Source organism: Tyto alba, unplaced genomic scaffold (genome assembly GCF_018691265.1).
Source record: "Tyto alba isolate M040663 unplaced genomic scaffold, T.alba_DEE_v4.0 Super-Scaffold_1000006, whole genome shotgun sequence".
In the NCBI taxonomy this organism is placed as follows: Eukaryota; Metazoa; Chordata; class Aves; order Strigiformes; family Tytonidae; genus Tyto; species Tyto alba.
The window spans coordinates 7,607,099-7,622,436 of NW_024881272.1; the positions used below are offsets into that span (position 1 = coordinate 7,607,099).

The 15,338-nt window shown below is 37.6% G+C and overlaps 1 protein-coding gene across 9 annotated transcripts in view; it reads left to right on the forward strand.

Annotated features, from left to right (window-relative positions):
- Positions 1-15,338, forward strand: part of DNM3 (dynamin 3) — a 186,643-nt gene that overhangs the window by 38,744 nt on the left and 132,561 nt on the right. For all 9 annotated transcript variants that reach the window (XM_042804531.1, XM_042804487.1, XM_042804492.1 and 6 more), the window contains exons 7-13: positions 591-733; positions 3,825-3,960; positions 5,348-5,415; positions 6,698-6,836; positions 7,680-7,766; positions 10,164-10,234; positions 13,884-13,932. In XM_042804531.1, the coding sequence (XP_042660465.1) occupies positions 591-733; positions 3,825-3,960; positions 5,348-5,415; positions 6,698-6,836; positions 7,680-7,766; positions 10,164-10,234; positions 13,884-13,932 (693 nt within the window). The remainder of the gene's footprint in view (positions 1-590; positions 734-3,824; positions 3,961-5,347; positions 5,416-6,697; positions 6,837-7,679; positions 7,767-10,163; positions 10,235-13,883; positions 13,933-15,338) is intronic.

Genomic DNA, 15,338 nt, shown 5'->3' on the forward strand with positions numbered 1-15,338 from the left:
ATGAGGGCAAATTCTCTTCCCTTTAGTATACTTTGTACAATGGAGCAGAAATCACACAGAGGTGATTTTTCCCAATGGTGAGAGAGTGTCAAGTAGGTATTATGTATGTCTACACTTCCCTCCATCTCTGTTTTCAAAGGGCTGTGGATGCTCAGAAACTCTTCCTTGTCCCCTGTTGCCTTGTGACTGTAAAGTAAAGGGGTCATTGTGCTGAACAAGTATATAGAGAATTGGGAAACACACTTAGGAAAACCAGCAAAATGGAAGTGGTGGCATCAGTGCTTGGTGATGAGAGGTCATTTCAAATTACATATGTAATAGCTTCTTCATGCGTAACTAAACAAGTATGTAGTAAAAAGGGATCCGTGAGTGAGAGGAGGAAGGAGTTTTTCAAGCCCTCCTTATAATATGTATGCAAAAGGGATATTGTATTGTTCTTTAACAGTCTCCATTGCTTCAAAGATCAAAAAGACCTACACTGGTAAACTAGCACAGGTCATGGCTGATATGCTTGGCAGTCAGAAAGAAATAGTTGTGTTCTTGCTTTCATCTTTATTAACAGTATAAAAGGACTTTTATTTGCTTTTTAGCAACTTACCAATCATATTCGGGATACCCTGCCAGCCTTCAGAAGCAAACTCCAGGGCCAGCTGCTTTCTATAGAACATGAAGTAGAAGTATACAAAAACTTCAGACCAGAAGATCCAACCAGAAAAACGAAAGCTCTGTTGCAGTGAGTGTCTAGTCTTTTGTCTGCTTTTCCACTTCGTATAGGTTTGTTTTTTGGTTGGTTTGGTTTTGGGTTATTTTTTGGTGTTTGTTTGTTTGTTTTTGTTTTGTTTTATTTTTTCCTTTCTAATGGGCTTAAATGTAAAGATTAGGATACGGTTAAGAATTCTATATGCAAATACCAAAGAATTCTGTGCTCAGTGTTCCAGAACACTTTATCTACTCTACAATTTCCAACAGAGTTTTCCCTAAATTAATTTTAGTAATCCCAGAAAAGAAAGAGAACAGGACAGAAAAAGGTATAAAGATGGGCAACATAAATGACCAAGGGTAAGACACTACTTCTGATTGTATAGGCACATGCTTCAGGCTCCCAAAAAGATGACCTCAGACAAGGGGGGAGGAGGTTGTGTTAGAATTCTGTAAGATGAGGAGTCTGAAAGGAGAATAGGCAATGCTTCTTTTTTCAATATTAAAATCTTGGCGATCCAAAAGAACTTGAAGATGGCGAGATCAAAAATAGTCATAGATGGTAGTCCTTTGTGTCATGTGCACCTAAGCCACAGAGCTCTTTGCTGCAAGAGTCGATACTAAAAATTGGTGTGCTTTCAGAAAACAGCTAGGCAAATTCTTGGGGATGAGGAAGACATTAGTTTAGGAAGTTTAGTAAGTACAAGGACAAATTTCTGCTTTATGGATCCCACAAACAGCAATTTATTGAGACTGAGAGTGTATTCCAGAGAATATTGCTGTGTGATTGCTTTGTTCTCCTAGGCACTTATTGTTGGTGGCTGTCATGATACGGCTTTTGTTCCGCTGTTGTGCAGCCATTCTTACCTTCAAATGATAGTGTATTGGGGTGGGTGAAAACCTCTTTCTTGTGGTTTGCCTCTCTGGGCACACATCTGACAACTAGTAGCAAAATAGGTGACGTGATGTTCCACCTCTGTGTTAAAACTGACCTGGCACATGTTGACTCTCTTGGGCTCAAGAAGTCATGGTTTGAATTCTGTTGTTGTTTGTTAGAGGAATTGCAACAATTTCTGGAGTTACATTGTTATTGAAAACTCCAACCTAGAAAGCATTTCCACTGCTGAGTCTCTGTCCAGTTTGGGTCTCATTCACAAAGTAAGTCTGACAAGACTTTGATAACACTATTGTAATGTGATGGAACAGAGATGACTGTTCATTTGACTTTGAATCAAGTGTAAGTGAAGTAGGAGCCCTTTCTTTGTTGTGGGTACAGCCCTAAGGAAAAGGGCAGTGCTGGCTTTAGGGATTGAAGCCCAGTTGGCACCCACTGCTTTGCTTCATGCAGGTGCCTTACTTGGTCTGTTTCCAGGCATGCATAATACTCAGGATCGTGTACCTTTTCACCTGAAAGGTCTGCTGTTTTCTCTCTCTTCCTTTTATTAATTGTAACCCTCTGCAGCAGCCATTTCTGTGTTCATACGTGATTAAAATTTACCTCTTCAAAGAGGAAACATCTAAAGGAAGAAAAAGAGAGATGTAGAATAGATCTAGCTCTTTTAGATGACTGTTGTCATATTCCTACTCTGACTGATTTCGGAGGTGTTCAGCCTTCTCAGTTCTCTGGGATAGATGGAAATAACACTGGATTGTGGCAGTGCATAAATTCTGGACAGGAATTATGCTGTAATTAACAGTCTAGAATTCAGAAGGGAAAATGGTCACCTCAGTTAGAGAGGCTTTCCTGAACCAGGTGAAGACTCTGATTTACTCTTTGGTTTTGCAATATCTGTGTCCAAAAGAGTCCCTCATGTCCTTACCTCAGATGTTTTGGTTGGAAAAACAGGAACATCACCTCTGACTCTTCTGTGACAGTACAACACAGATGTTTTTATTGTTTGTGTGTTTTTTGTTGTTTTTTTTGTTTGTTTGTTTGTTTTTAACTCCATATATTTGGTGACTTAACTGCTAGAAACACATTGTGTTGTGAATTGTTAGGTGTTGCTGGTATCTCATGCTTGTTCTACTATTGTAACATGTTCTAAAGGAAAAACAATTGAATTCCATTTCAGCCTATGTCATTCGACTTGATACTTCTCTGTATATTCTTTTTCCTAATTCCTTTGTTATAAGTAGGTGTTATAGAAGAAATTAAATTATTTTGTTGGTAAAAATTCTTACTTTCTTCTTTTGGGGTGTGGAAAGTAATGTAACTAAAACCCTTTCTTCCAGTTCTTGGGAACAAGTTCCATATTGCATATAAAAGAAAAAAAATCTGCCTCACCTCACCCCATAAGATGATTTTAAGCTTCTACAATCCTCTTCAAAAATTGAGTCTGGGACCCTACACTTAGACTCTTTCTATAATTCTGTTAACCTGACCATATAGGTATCTGAGGTTTATCTACAGTTGATATGAAATGTTACTTCTTGGCAGAATCTGTTATTTCAAATTTTATGACCAAATGCCTGTAGTTATGTAAAAAAATAAAATACATTGTAGAGAAGTAAGCTCTCTGCAAATAGTACCTTCTGCCATAAAATTAGAGTTTTTTGCTTGTGGTGCTCTGCCCCTTTGAGCTCTGCAGTTTCTGTAACAGCATCTAAATATGGGTGTGCTTTTCTATTCAAATATAGTAAGTATTGTAACTTCAACATTTAGACTTTTAGTTGCTTACCCTACTAAAAAGCCTGCTATCACTTTTTCTTCTCCTAAAAAACATAATTTAAAGTTTTATGTAATAAATAATGGTAGCATTTACAAATCTGTGATCACTGATAAAACACAAATGTAACCTGGTACCCTGCTGCATTTATATATGCTGACTTTAATATAGTTTCATAAACAGTATTTAAAAAACCCCAAACCAACATTTATGAGGAAAGAAAATAATATACTTATCTATGTCCTGTGAGACAGGAGGGGTGTGGGGGTGTGTGTGGAGGTGTGGATTTTATGCATTGGCAACTTGGCTAAATGAGTTGTTGTTATAGATAACTTCTGTCAGTTCCTAAACATGTTTTAATAAGACACTAGTAGTCACATAGTACTGAAATTGGTAGTTGACATGCTTACATGGTTGTGTGTGTTTTTTTTTTTTTTCTCCTCCCCCTTTGAAATTTAGGATGGTACAACAGTTTTCAGTGGACTTTGAAAAAAGAATTGAAGGATCAGGAGATCAGGTTGATACACTAGAACTTTCAGGAGGTGCCAAAATCAATCGTATTTTCCACGAACGTTTTCCTTTTGAACTAGTGAAGGTATTTATCCATCTTGCTGGTGTGCTTGTGTTTTATTTATGTATTCTAATGTACATATTGACAGGAGTAAAGTGGAGATAAAGTTTGATTAGAAGAACATGCTCTTAACTGTGGAAGAAATGGCATGAAGTGATAATTGAGACATTGGACTTAATTTCTAGTTTTAGATACTGAGACGTGCTAAAAAATCTGAAATCTAGTAATTAAAATATAATTATAATCCCAGTTGTTACTATTTTCCAAGCTTTTTTATTATTTTATCACAAATGGCATCTTCCTTCTGGCTAGATGGGACAGGGGAACAACTATAGTTGGTAAGTTTAAGTTGTTGTGTTCAGGTATCTCATACCTATCAAAATTAGAGTTATGAAAAATAGCCATTTTCTGTGTTTTCTACTCTATGTGTTCACAGCATTTAACCAAAGCCAGCTTTCAGCCCTACATTTTCATAGTGGGAGGTGGAGCAGGAGCAAATTTGGTGCTTTGAGATGATGTTTCTCCTCTTGGTAGCTCTTTTCTTGCTTACCTCTCCTTTAGGTAACAGAATAAATGAAGGTTCCATGGGGTGTGAACTAATGAAACCTGTCTTTCTATGAATTTGTGTTACATATTCTGTGATTTTTTTTTTTTTTTTTTTTTTTCCTTTCACTGCAGTGACTGCAGCTTCCCTTCAGCATGAACCCTTGTGTATCTCTAGTCCCCAGTCTTTTACACTTCTCCTAAGCTTCCTTTCCACCTGTTTTATGTTCAACTGCCTTGATATCCTCTAACATTCAGTTGGGTAGGAACCAGACAGGGCTGTGGCTGGCTCCAGGGTTTAAATGTGGTAGGTCAACTAGCAGTCCAACAAAACAGATAAGTTGGACTTTGGTAATGACCCATTTGTTTGTGACAACACTAACTTCCAGCTATTTGGCTTTCAAGAAACTAAAAGAACACCTTTACAACTTCACAACTGAGACCACTCCTCTATTAAATTTGGTTGAAAAACAGTAGGATGGGAAGGTGAGGATAAACAGAACATAATCACAGAAGTTGCACCACTTTAGGAAACCAGGCTTAAAAAAAAAAAAAAAAAAAGTTGCATCTTCCAAATGCTGTTTCTGGAAACTCTATCAACTCATGTCTCTTTTGGGATGCTCTGGAAAATCCTTCCAGCTGTTGGTATATCTGGAATGGAAGGGTGCATAATTTTCAGCTATCTTTACTGTTGCCTGTAGCCTTAGTGTTAAAATGCTTTAAAATACTTATGCTTTGTTTAGTGTAATTAGAAATTACTCTTTTTGCCAGTTGAGCTTGCCTGTCTTCTGGTTATATTGGAGCATGTAATATTTTCTGTGTTATTTAAAAACTTCCTCTAATATGAACCCATACGCTTTTGTTCTAGATGGAATTCAATGAGAAGGAACTGCGGAGAGAAATAAGTTATGCAATCAAGAACATACATGGTATCAGGCAAGTGTTCTCATGTTTTCAAGCCCAGTCACATTATAGAGGGTGGGATCTCTTTAACATGTGGACACTCTGGCTACTGAGTGCTAAACTGTATTACTAATTCATTGATGCTAGCAGCTGACTTTTTTCTTCCATTCCTTCATACTTCTGTTTTTCAGGTAGCTATTTTGGGACAAATAGCTGGCTTTCCTGAACAAGTTTCATTTACCTGGAAATTCTGGAAAATTATTTTACCAGAAAAAAAAGTAATTGGTTTTCTTTGCAGTGTCTGCAGTTCCATTGAGCCTGTATTCCTGAAATGTCATAAGCTTTACAGGAAAAACTTGTGTCTTGATACGGGGGGAAAAAAACCTCTTTCAGCCTGTGTTGCAGCATACTTCTTGCACTATCTTATTCTCCTTTATTCTCAGATGTTTCTTGAAATGGCTGATTCACAAGTGAGTTGGCTGAGATATCACTCTGTGGATATATCTGCAGTGTATTATTATTAGGTTTGGGAAGAGGAGGTGTTTGGTTTGTAATGACCTAATTATCTCACTTAGGAATGATCTGTCTGTTTTGGAGAGACACTTTATCAGATATGTACCCATACATTTGTTCTTTTGACAACAGAAAGGCTTGGTTTCTTCATTTGTGGGTTTTAACCTTCTCCTACCCACTTTTGAAAGCGTTGCTTACAAGCTTTATTGTTCTTACTATTTCGGAAAATGTGCTTTGTATTACTCTTACAGTAATGTTATCAAGGTGACTTGGTGAGCTCTCAGCCCTGAAACCTTGGATCAGTGGAATATTTTGCATCAGCAAATGATGAAGTGAGAATGTTATGCAGATCATCTGTAGTCTATTTCTACCTTATTTGAATAATGTATCTCGTCAGAGGAAGTAACATGAAATAGACTACCTAGTTTTTCCAAAGGTGTGGGGAAACTGGTATTTTAGGCCATGATAAAGGGCTGAGGTTGGAGGATGCCATTTATCCCTTATGTAAGGTTTGATGCACTGCTGAAGAGGCTTTAATGCATTATATCAGTACTCTTTAGAATTATTAGTCATCTTCAAGTAGTAGGGCATGTTTCTCCTTCGGTACTCTTATTCACAATGATAAATTGTTTTTTTTTAAAAAGAAAGGAGCAAATACAGTTCTGCAGAAGGCTGTTTGTGTTAGGGATTGTTATTACTCAGCTGTAAGCCTCTGAAAATGAAGATATGAGCAGTTCAGTAAAAAAACCCTTCCTTGCATCATGCTTGTATTACTGTCTTACATATTCTGTTATCTCCACAGAACAGGTTTGTTTACTCCAGATATGGCATTTGAAGCCATTGTTAAAAAACAGATAGTCAAGCTGAAAGGACCTTGCTTAAAAAGTGTGGATCTAGTGATGCAAGAGTTAATCAACACTGTCAAGAAGTGCACTAAAAAGGTAACGTGCCACATTACATCTGGTAACATTAAATGTACCATAATGATAACACAAAGCCTGTCTTACATTTTACAGTCTTACAAGAGATTTCTGATCTAGTCACTTGATGTACAGAATAAGACTCTAAAGTAAGTACAGGAGTGGTTCTGGCATGTGAGCACAGATATCCTGAAGTTGTTGAGAAATAGCCTGTCATGTCCTTTGCATTCTTCTGAATAATGTAGTTTTTTTGTACAAATGAGCAGGTAAAGGAGCTATTTCTCAATACAGGAAAGGATGATAGTGTTAGTCTTTTAACAAAGATCGTGGAGAAGTAGATTCACTGCAATATTTTGAGCGGCGTTTCCAGGTTTTTTTTTTCCACTTTCGTCCAAATTTGGAAGATATGTCACATGAATTAATTGTTCAGATTCTTTTCTCATTGCTATTGGCCAAATTTACTGTTCTTTTTTGCTGTTCACATTTTGAAGTATTGTTATTGAGATGTAAGGATATTGCCACAAGGTGGAGCCTTCAAAGAACAAGAAACTTGGAAATTATTTAAATTGCCAGTCTGGAATTAGGCACAGGAGAAGAGAGAGGCATGGAGAAATATCACCTCAAGGTTGATAAACTGTGGTTCACATGCCCAAAGTGTCTTTTTTCAGTGTTCCATGGATCAAAGCACAGACACAATTCAAGGGTTAGGTCACTCTAGTTTCTCTGGAAAATGACCAGTAATGTGCAGTTAACTTTTAGCTCAAGCATTTATAATTGCTTTCCTCCAAAGAGGAAAACTGGAGATTCCTCTATTATACTAAAGACACCCTGCAGGTGTAAATTTCTATTAATTTTGCTTTTCAGTTGGCAACATATCCAAGGTTGTGTGAGGAAACAGAAAGAATTGTTGCCGGCTACATTCGTGAAAGAGAAGAGAAGACCAAGGATCAGGTGAGAATAAATAGGAGATCTAACAGTTTGGGAAGATGTGCAGAGAAGGAAAGTTCTTACGTACAAAGTATAGGAAGATGATGAAGCATTTCTTTTCATTTCTTTTTTCAGCAGGCTGCACGCTTCCAGAAGGGGAGAGAAATTGCTCCTCAACCATTGAGATTTGACAGAGGAAACTAGAGTTGTTACAGAAAATCCTGATCTTTTTTTTTGAAATTAGGATTGATGATTTAAAGTAGCATTGGCTTGCTCCTGTACCACAGTGTGCTAACTTCTTAGCTGTGCTATAACAGCTATTTGTGGGAAATAAGTTAATGATTAAACAAACACACTCAGAAATACCAAAGGTTTTTTTTCTACTTTGTTTCCAGAACATTCTTTTTTTTTTTAACATACTAATCCCATGTTCTAATTAGTGAGGCCTGCAAGCAATTGTACTGGAATACTTGCAGGTCTGAAAAGCCATGTAGTGGATGTGTGAGCTCTGTCAAGCATTGCTGGTGAAGTTCTGTGTTGCTGAACAATAGCATCAGCACGCAGGCTGAGCTGAGCAACTGGGCCCTGCCTGTCTCTGGCCATGTTGACAGTCTTACTGAGGTGCATAGTGTAGAACCACTGGAACTGACCCCTGAGGGCTACTGTGTGCTTTGAAAGGCAGTGTCTTAAATCTGAAAATTATTAATTTCTCCTTTGGATTCTGAAATCAACAAGAAAAATATTCTTCCTTTAGCTATTCTAAAAAGCAGGGACTGCTATCAAGTTGATAATTTTAGGTTGTGGTATTTTAAACTCAGAAATTCAAGTGTGTTTTAACCAGCAACTTTCCAGGCTCATGGATGTATATATTTTGACTGTTGCTTTCCCTGAAGTTCTAAAAGAAAAAAAAAAATTTAGAGAAACCTCTTTAGAACATTCATCACCTAGAGAAGTATTCCAAATCCAAGGAACTTCAATGCTTAGATTACAAGTGAGAAAATCCACTGGATGAAGAAACAGGAATTATTGTCTGGAGAGTGCAGAGTGTGACAACAGAAATATTTGGGAAAGAAGGGCTTAGCAGAGCTCCTAAGTTATTCTCCTGGCTCTCTGTTCCTGTCCCTGTGTGAGCTAGGGAGCTGCTTCTTTAATCTGTGCTATGAACATAGTCTTAAAAATAATTTAAAAAATAATATGTATTTGCTGGGCTTGTACTTGGAGTTCTAGTTAGCACATTCAGTTATTTCAAAATTTGGAAGAAGATACAATTTATTTAGAATTGAGTCTTTTCTCTCATTATTCCATTCTTCATTGTGTGCACATACCTGGCAATTTCCCAGAACAAAGTACAAAATACCAGCTTTCCATAAATGCCAAGAATTGACCAAATAGGTTATTGTCACATATTCACATCATTATTTATGCTGTTAGCAGTTATCATTAATAAATCAAAACATTAGTGGGTATAATTTCAGAGGTAAGAGCTAGACCCAAATCCCCACTGTCTTTTGCTCTGAGTGAGGCATTTAATACCTTCTGGAAACTATATAGACTTTGAGAGTGATGCTGTGTTTGAGGAGCTGTACAGAAATAACTCTGTACGCTTTGAGGAGATCAAATGCTACCATTTGGTAGCAATAGGTTTCTTACATGCTCCCTGCTGATAAATGAAATTCTGAAAAGAGCAGGGGGGAAGTGCTGTTTCATGAATGTTCAAGAATTTTTTCAGGGGTGGGTACGACCTTTCTCTAGTATCTTAGCAAGTTCTTTCCTGAGTTAGATTATCAAGTTTGAATCAAATTCTGTCTCTGGGCTACTGAAGGCTTGGCAAGTGATAAGTACAGAAATAATTCATTCTGTTTCATTGACTAGTCTATCTCTGAAGCCAGATGTGTGCACTAGAACACTGTTCTCTAGCAAATGTACCTGGACTGCATATTTTTTGGGACAGGGCTAGTTTACCTATCGCTATTTTGTGTAGTACCTAAAGAAGATGTAAGTACCCTGATTATAGGTTTAAGGTTTGTGTTCCTTGCTGGCTTAGATGGAATGCTATAAATAGACAGAATTTTGCTTAACTTCTAAAATGTAGAGTTAGAATCTATGTTTTATATTATTAAATGCTCTCTGGCCATGTATGATTGATCTTAATAAAGTGGACAAGGGCCAAGATAGTAAAAACATTAGATCTGTCAGGAAAAAAAATAGAAAGAGGGAATAGCTCTTCTGTAGTCTAGCTTATTAAGCAAGCACATGAAAAGAAGCGGTGGGATGTAGAAAATATTATTGCTTTTGGCTTGAACAATTATGAAAGTAATATTCAATAATGCAGAAAGTTCAGTTCTTTTCTCCTGTCCTTTTCCAAAATCTCTCTCCTCTACCTTACCCACCTTTTTTTTCGTCTCCTGTCTCCCCTAATAGGTGCTGCTGCTGATTGACATCCAGGTTTCTTACATCAATACCAACCATGAAGACTTCATTGGCTTTGCAAAGTAAGTCTTTGTTATAAAGACACTGTCTTTTTTTTTTTTTTTTTTTTTTTTTAAACTAAGTTCAAAACAGAAGTCTGGAAGTGTATCAGTGAAGAGAGCATGCTCTTTCCCAGGATACACAGTAGTGAACTCTGTCCCACTTATAGGAAATTCTTCACCCCAGTTCACAAGCCTGGTTGCACTGAATCTGGAGCTCATGTCTTGGTCTGGAATCACATGTGACTCAGGAAGCATCTTTGGCAAGCTGATGCCCTCACTGTATCCATTTTAGGACCACAGAAATGTATAATATTGGTGGTCTTTCCACATTGTTGCTAATGCATATTTTGGGAGCTGTGATTCTGTGTGAAACAGTTTTGCTCAGACTAATGGATGTCACTGAATTAGAAGTGTGCCTGCTGTTTGGCTGTAGAGAATAATAGTAGCAGAATGCCCTTCGGGGCCTGGTTTGACGTTCTCCTTGCTTAATTGAAAAGGCTGTGAGAATATTCTCCAGAATGTTCTCCCTCAGCTTCTAGCAATTTGTGCCTCAGGGACTTCATACCAACATTTTGACACTAGTAAAAACGTTAAAGATGTCTTCACTCTTTGAAGAATAAATGTTCCTTCAGTCATATTCATACCATATTTGCCATAACAGTGCTTGGAATCACAACAGGTTTCATCCATGTGGGATGCTGGCAGCAAAGTTTGGCACCACAGTACGTATTACACTACGGCCTATTCTAGTTAACGCTGAGAAGGAAGGTCTACATCTTTGGCAGTATGCCTTGAAGGTTTAAAACATGTAGTTCAGTAAGCTGAGAGGGGAGAAGGCAAAGCCAGGCACTGTTTATGTTTGGATTGAACAACTTTCTCTAGAATCACTAGCAGGTCCTAGATACCTTTATCAGTTCTCTTGACAAATGGCAGGATGTTGTAGGAATGGTAGCTGGCCTTCTAGAGGTCAAGATAACAACCTGCCTGCTATTTACTTCATCTTTTTCTGACAGGAAAAAGCCTGCTACAAACACTCCATATATATTCATGATGCATGTTGTGACCTTGGGAAATCTCATAGTCCAACCTCCTGCTCAGAGGAGGGTCAATGCTGAGTTCAGACCAGGTTAGTCAGAGCTTTGTCCAATCAGATCTGGAAAACTTCCAAAACCAGAGATTCTCCAACCTCTGCGTAGTCTGTTCCAATGCTTGCCTCTCCTTCTGTGGAAAGGCTTTTCCTTGTGTCTAGTTGGAACATTCCATGTTTTATGGTCTTAGATACTGGAGTGACAGGTATATCTGGAGCTATTTTGTTACGTTTCTCCACTGGAAAAATCACCCTCATGGATGCTGCTGCTGGGGCTTGTAGTTCAGTCTGTGGCCCTCACAGCTGTATCTTTTCCAAGGAGTTGCAACGCATGAATTCAATTTCTTGGGAAAGCTACTTTCTCTTTTGCCAGCTGAGATCTAGAAATCCCCAGCTGCTGTGTGTGGGATATAAACAGATAACAAATGGCTCTTCGCTTAAGTTCACTGATAAACTTAAGCAAGAGTTTCTGTAGATTAAAGGTAATGGGAAGGGAAATATCTTTGTTGACTTGTGCTCAACTGGAAGAGAAAATTTGCATAACTAAGAACAAGTTAAAATGTAAAATATATTAATTTATGACCTAAACAGTAGAAAATACACATTTTAAACTGTAATCATATTATTGTTATAGCAATTGTGTTAGAACTGGAAAATTAAATAACGTGTAGGTAGTGTATGGGCTTCTGCAGTATCTAAACATCCTGGACTATAGATTCCTCAGATTCCCTAGTGTTTCCTTTCTTATGCTGATTCTTCTAGCCAGTTGCCTCCTGTGACTGCAGTGTTTTATAAGTGTTAGTCCTGTGAACCTTGTTCATAAGGATGTGAGAGCACAAGACATTTCAAACTACCCTGCAGCATTGCAGGGCCTAAGGCAGGTACAGTGCTCTTGTGAATTGACTGGAGAAGGATTTAAGAATGCCAGTTTTTAGAGCAACTTTGCATAGTTATAAAATTGTGAAATCTTAGAGAATTATGTTTGTCTCATTTAGCGGAATGGGTGGTAAAATGTTGTGACTGAGTTTGTTTCCAGTTGATGTAACTCAGACATAGCTACATGCTTCAATTTACTTAAAGTAATTTTCGTTTAGAACAGTAAATAGAGGACCAATTGCTGGGCTATTTCTAAGAGGCATGGGTTTCTTAGTATGATGTTAGTGGTCTAATTAGCTTTCCTAAGGCAATAAAATAAAATTTAAAAAAAAAAAAAAAAACAAACAAAAAAAACAACAACAACCCAAAAGCAAAAAAACAAAACCAAACCAAAAGAATGGCAATTAGGGTTCCTAAAGGCATCTCGTGTGTATTTCTCAAACAACAGATAGGAATTGGTCAAGGGTTAGTGCTGTGTTTTCTGTGTGCACATTATTTAATCATAATTTATGCATCAAAGCTTATGCAACTCAGACAATGCAGTAGAGACATGCAGTGTTATTTGGCCAAAAGGATCTGGATGATTGAGAGCTAATCCCAGTGAACAGGCACATGGAATAAACATCCTTGTGGATCTTCTCACGGACAGCATGTGGGCTGCTGGTTTGATAGAGTGTGGTCCAACAGGCAGGATCAGAATTGGGACAGGGCTGAGTCTGGTGCTTCAGGAGTTCTTTGGAACAGCAGCTGTGCACAGAACAGTTGTAGGGCTGGCCCATAGGCTGTAATCCAAGCACATCTTTCTTTCTTACTCTTTCAGGGCAGTGTTTGTAACTGATCTAATATGTATGCTTCTTTCTTCAGTTAATGAATGCCTGCTGAAATGATATTACCTAATCCAAACAAAACTTCCTGTCACCAGTAGCCGCTCTGGTGGTCAAGTAGCCAAAGCCTGCTGGTTGAACACGTTTTTTGCCTTTCCAGCAATATTTTGAATTTTGTGGCCTAACACTTTCAAACCACCACATAATGCAAATGCTTTAGAATTAACGGCAACTCGTATGTTTTTGAGACAGGAGTGTGTTTTGTTTCTGGAACTGGGGTTAACAGAGTTTGAGAATTGAGAAAAATATTTAAAATATGTTTGAATTTCAAATATTTTCTATTCTTACAAGATTCCAGCTTTTTGAACCAGCTTTGTGATGGCTTCATCCATTGGTTGTATTTACACCCTCGAAGTGCATATAAATATTAGAATAATATCCAAAACAAACTGTCAAGACAAAGTTATTAAGGAGCCTCCAGCAGGGGAGGATTTTGTTGTGCTGAGCTGAATAACAGAAACGGCTTGCTTTTTGTCTCTTTTGAATATTTATAGAGGCTAATGTTTCCCAAGTTACCCACATGAGCCATAATTTCTCTGTGCTTTTAGTAACCTTTACCAATCCAAGTAGGATGTTGTTACAAAGGAGATGGTTAGTAGGAGCTGTCTGCTGTGCACGTCCCTTCTGTCCTAAGCAGGTGCTCCTATACTGTAAGAAAAGTAGTTGAAATATGCACATATATGCAATGATTTTGCTGTGTTTCTTTGTTACTCTAGCTTTCTGTGCTGGAATCAGAAGTAACTACTACTGCTAAAATCTATTCCTCGGGAACTGGCTTAGTTCAAGTTTCTTCAGTATAACTCTTTTCCTCTGCTTCCCTTAGTGCCCAACAAAGAAGCAGTCAGGTTAACAAAAGTGCAGTGGGAAATCAGGTAGGCACCTAACAGAGAATGGATAATGGCATGTGCAAGTTAATACAAACTGTGTGGTTTTTCTTGGCTGCATTTATTTGCTGTAAGTGTATCATTTACCTTTTCTGCTTCAAACATACATAAAATGCGTCATCATCACCTTGTTTTACTGAATTTTTCAGAGCCACCTGACTTTCATTGTTATCTCTATTTATTGTTTAATATTTCTTCTACTGCTTGCACTGCTGGTTAGTGTCTCCCATTCCATGCCATTTAGTGCATTGAATCTTTCATGTTATACATCAATGTATTTTGTCATTAACTGCCAAGTTGTGAATTTCAGAATCCAAAACGCTGGTGAGTACTTGCCTGTGTGTGCTTTGTCATAGTTGTTTTACTAGTTCTTATGTGTTCACAGCTTAATAGCAGTGACAGGGCAATTCAGCAAGCAAAGGTGGATTTGCCTTTACCTCTTCTGAAAACTTTCAGCTGATTTCATGAAGATGTTGACTATGTACCACAGGCCTTTCTCAAAGTAAACAAAGAGTAACTGGTTGATGGTCTCAGATTAATGAGCATTTTCTCTGAGTTTCATTAATGAAATTACTTCTTTGTTTCTTTTTATCACATAAGAATATGGGATTGATTCTGCAAGATGCTAAGTACTCCTGAGCTTTTGCTTCTTTCTTTGCTTTTGTGTGGGCCAGGAGTGCTCAGTACTTCATAGGATCAGTCTTCTTTTTTATATGAGATTAAAATAATGAAAATGCTATAACTTCGAGGGTTTCTGCTCACTGTGAGGGTTTTGCAAAGTCATACAGAAAGAAAATGTTATGGAATTTGTACATACTTTTAAAAGGAAATAAAAAGTTCTAGTAAAAATAAGACAAGGAAATTTTGCATAAATAATTACCAGTATTGAATGTCTTCCTCATGTTTTCATGTGCAATTTGGTCAAACAGTTCTCAGCAGGTGAAAGGTCAAGGTTTTCAAATGTGACCTCTGAGTTTAGGTCCCTCAGGTGATAAACCTGACATTTCAGAAAGTCTCTTATTCTGCAGTTGTAGATGAGAGTTCTAGCATTTTTTTGAAAACATAGTCATCTTTTTGGGGATAGAAATACGATCTCTTCCTCCCACTAAAAATTTCGAGTTGTTTTTGAGATGTTAGTTAAAATAATCCATTAACTTCTTGGATGTGATGGTCCCACACAGCCTGACCAATGTGAGTGGCAATTTTGATCTAATATGTGGCTTGGACTAAAATTAAAAAAGTTGAAAGTTCTAAACACTGAAATGGCTTCAAAGACTAGTCTCTTCCTTCTGAGGAGAGATTTTCTTCTTGTCTAGCTGTGCTGGAACATGTGTCAAACACAACAACCATCATCACTTTGGAGCGTCCCATAAAAAGAAAATCGACCAATTATC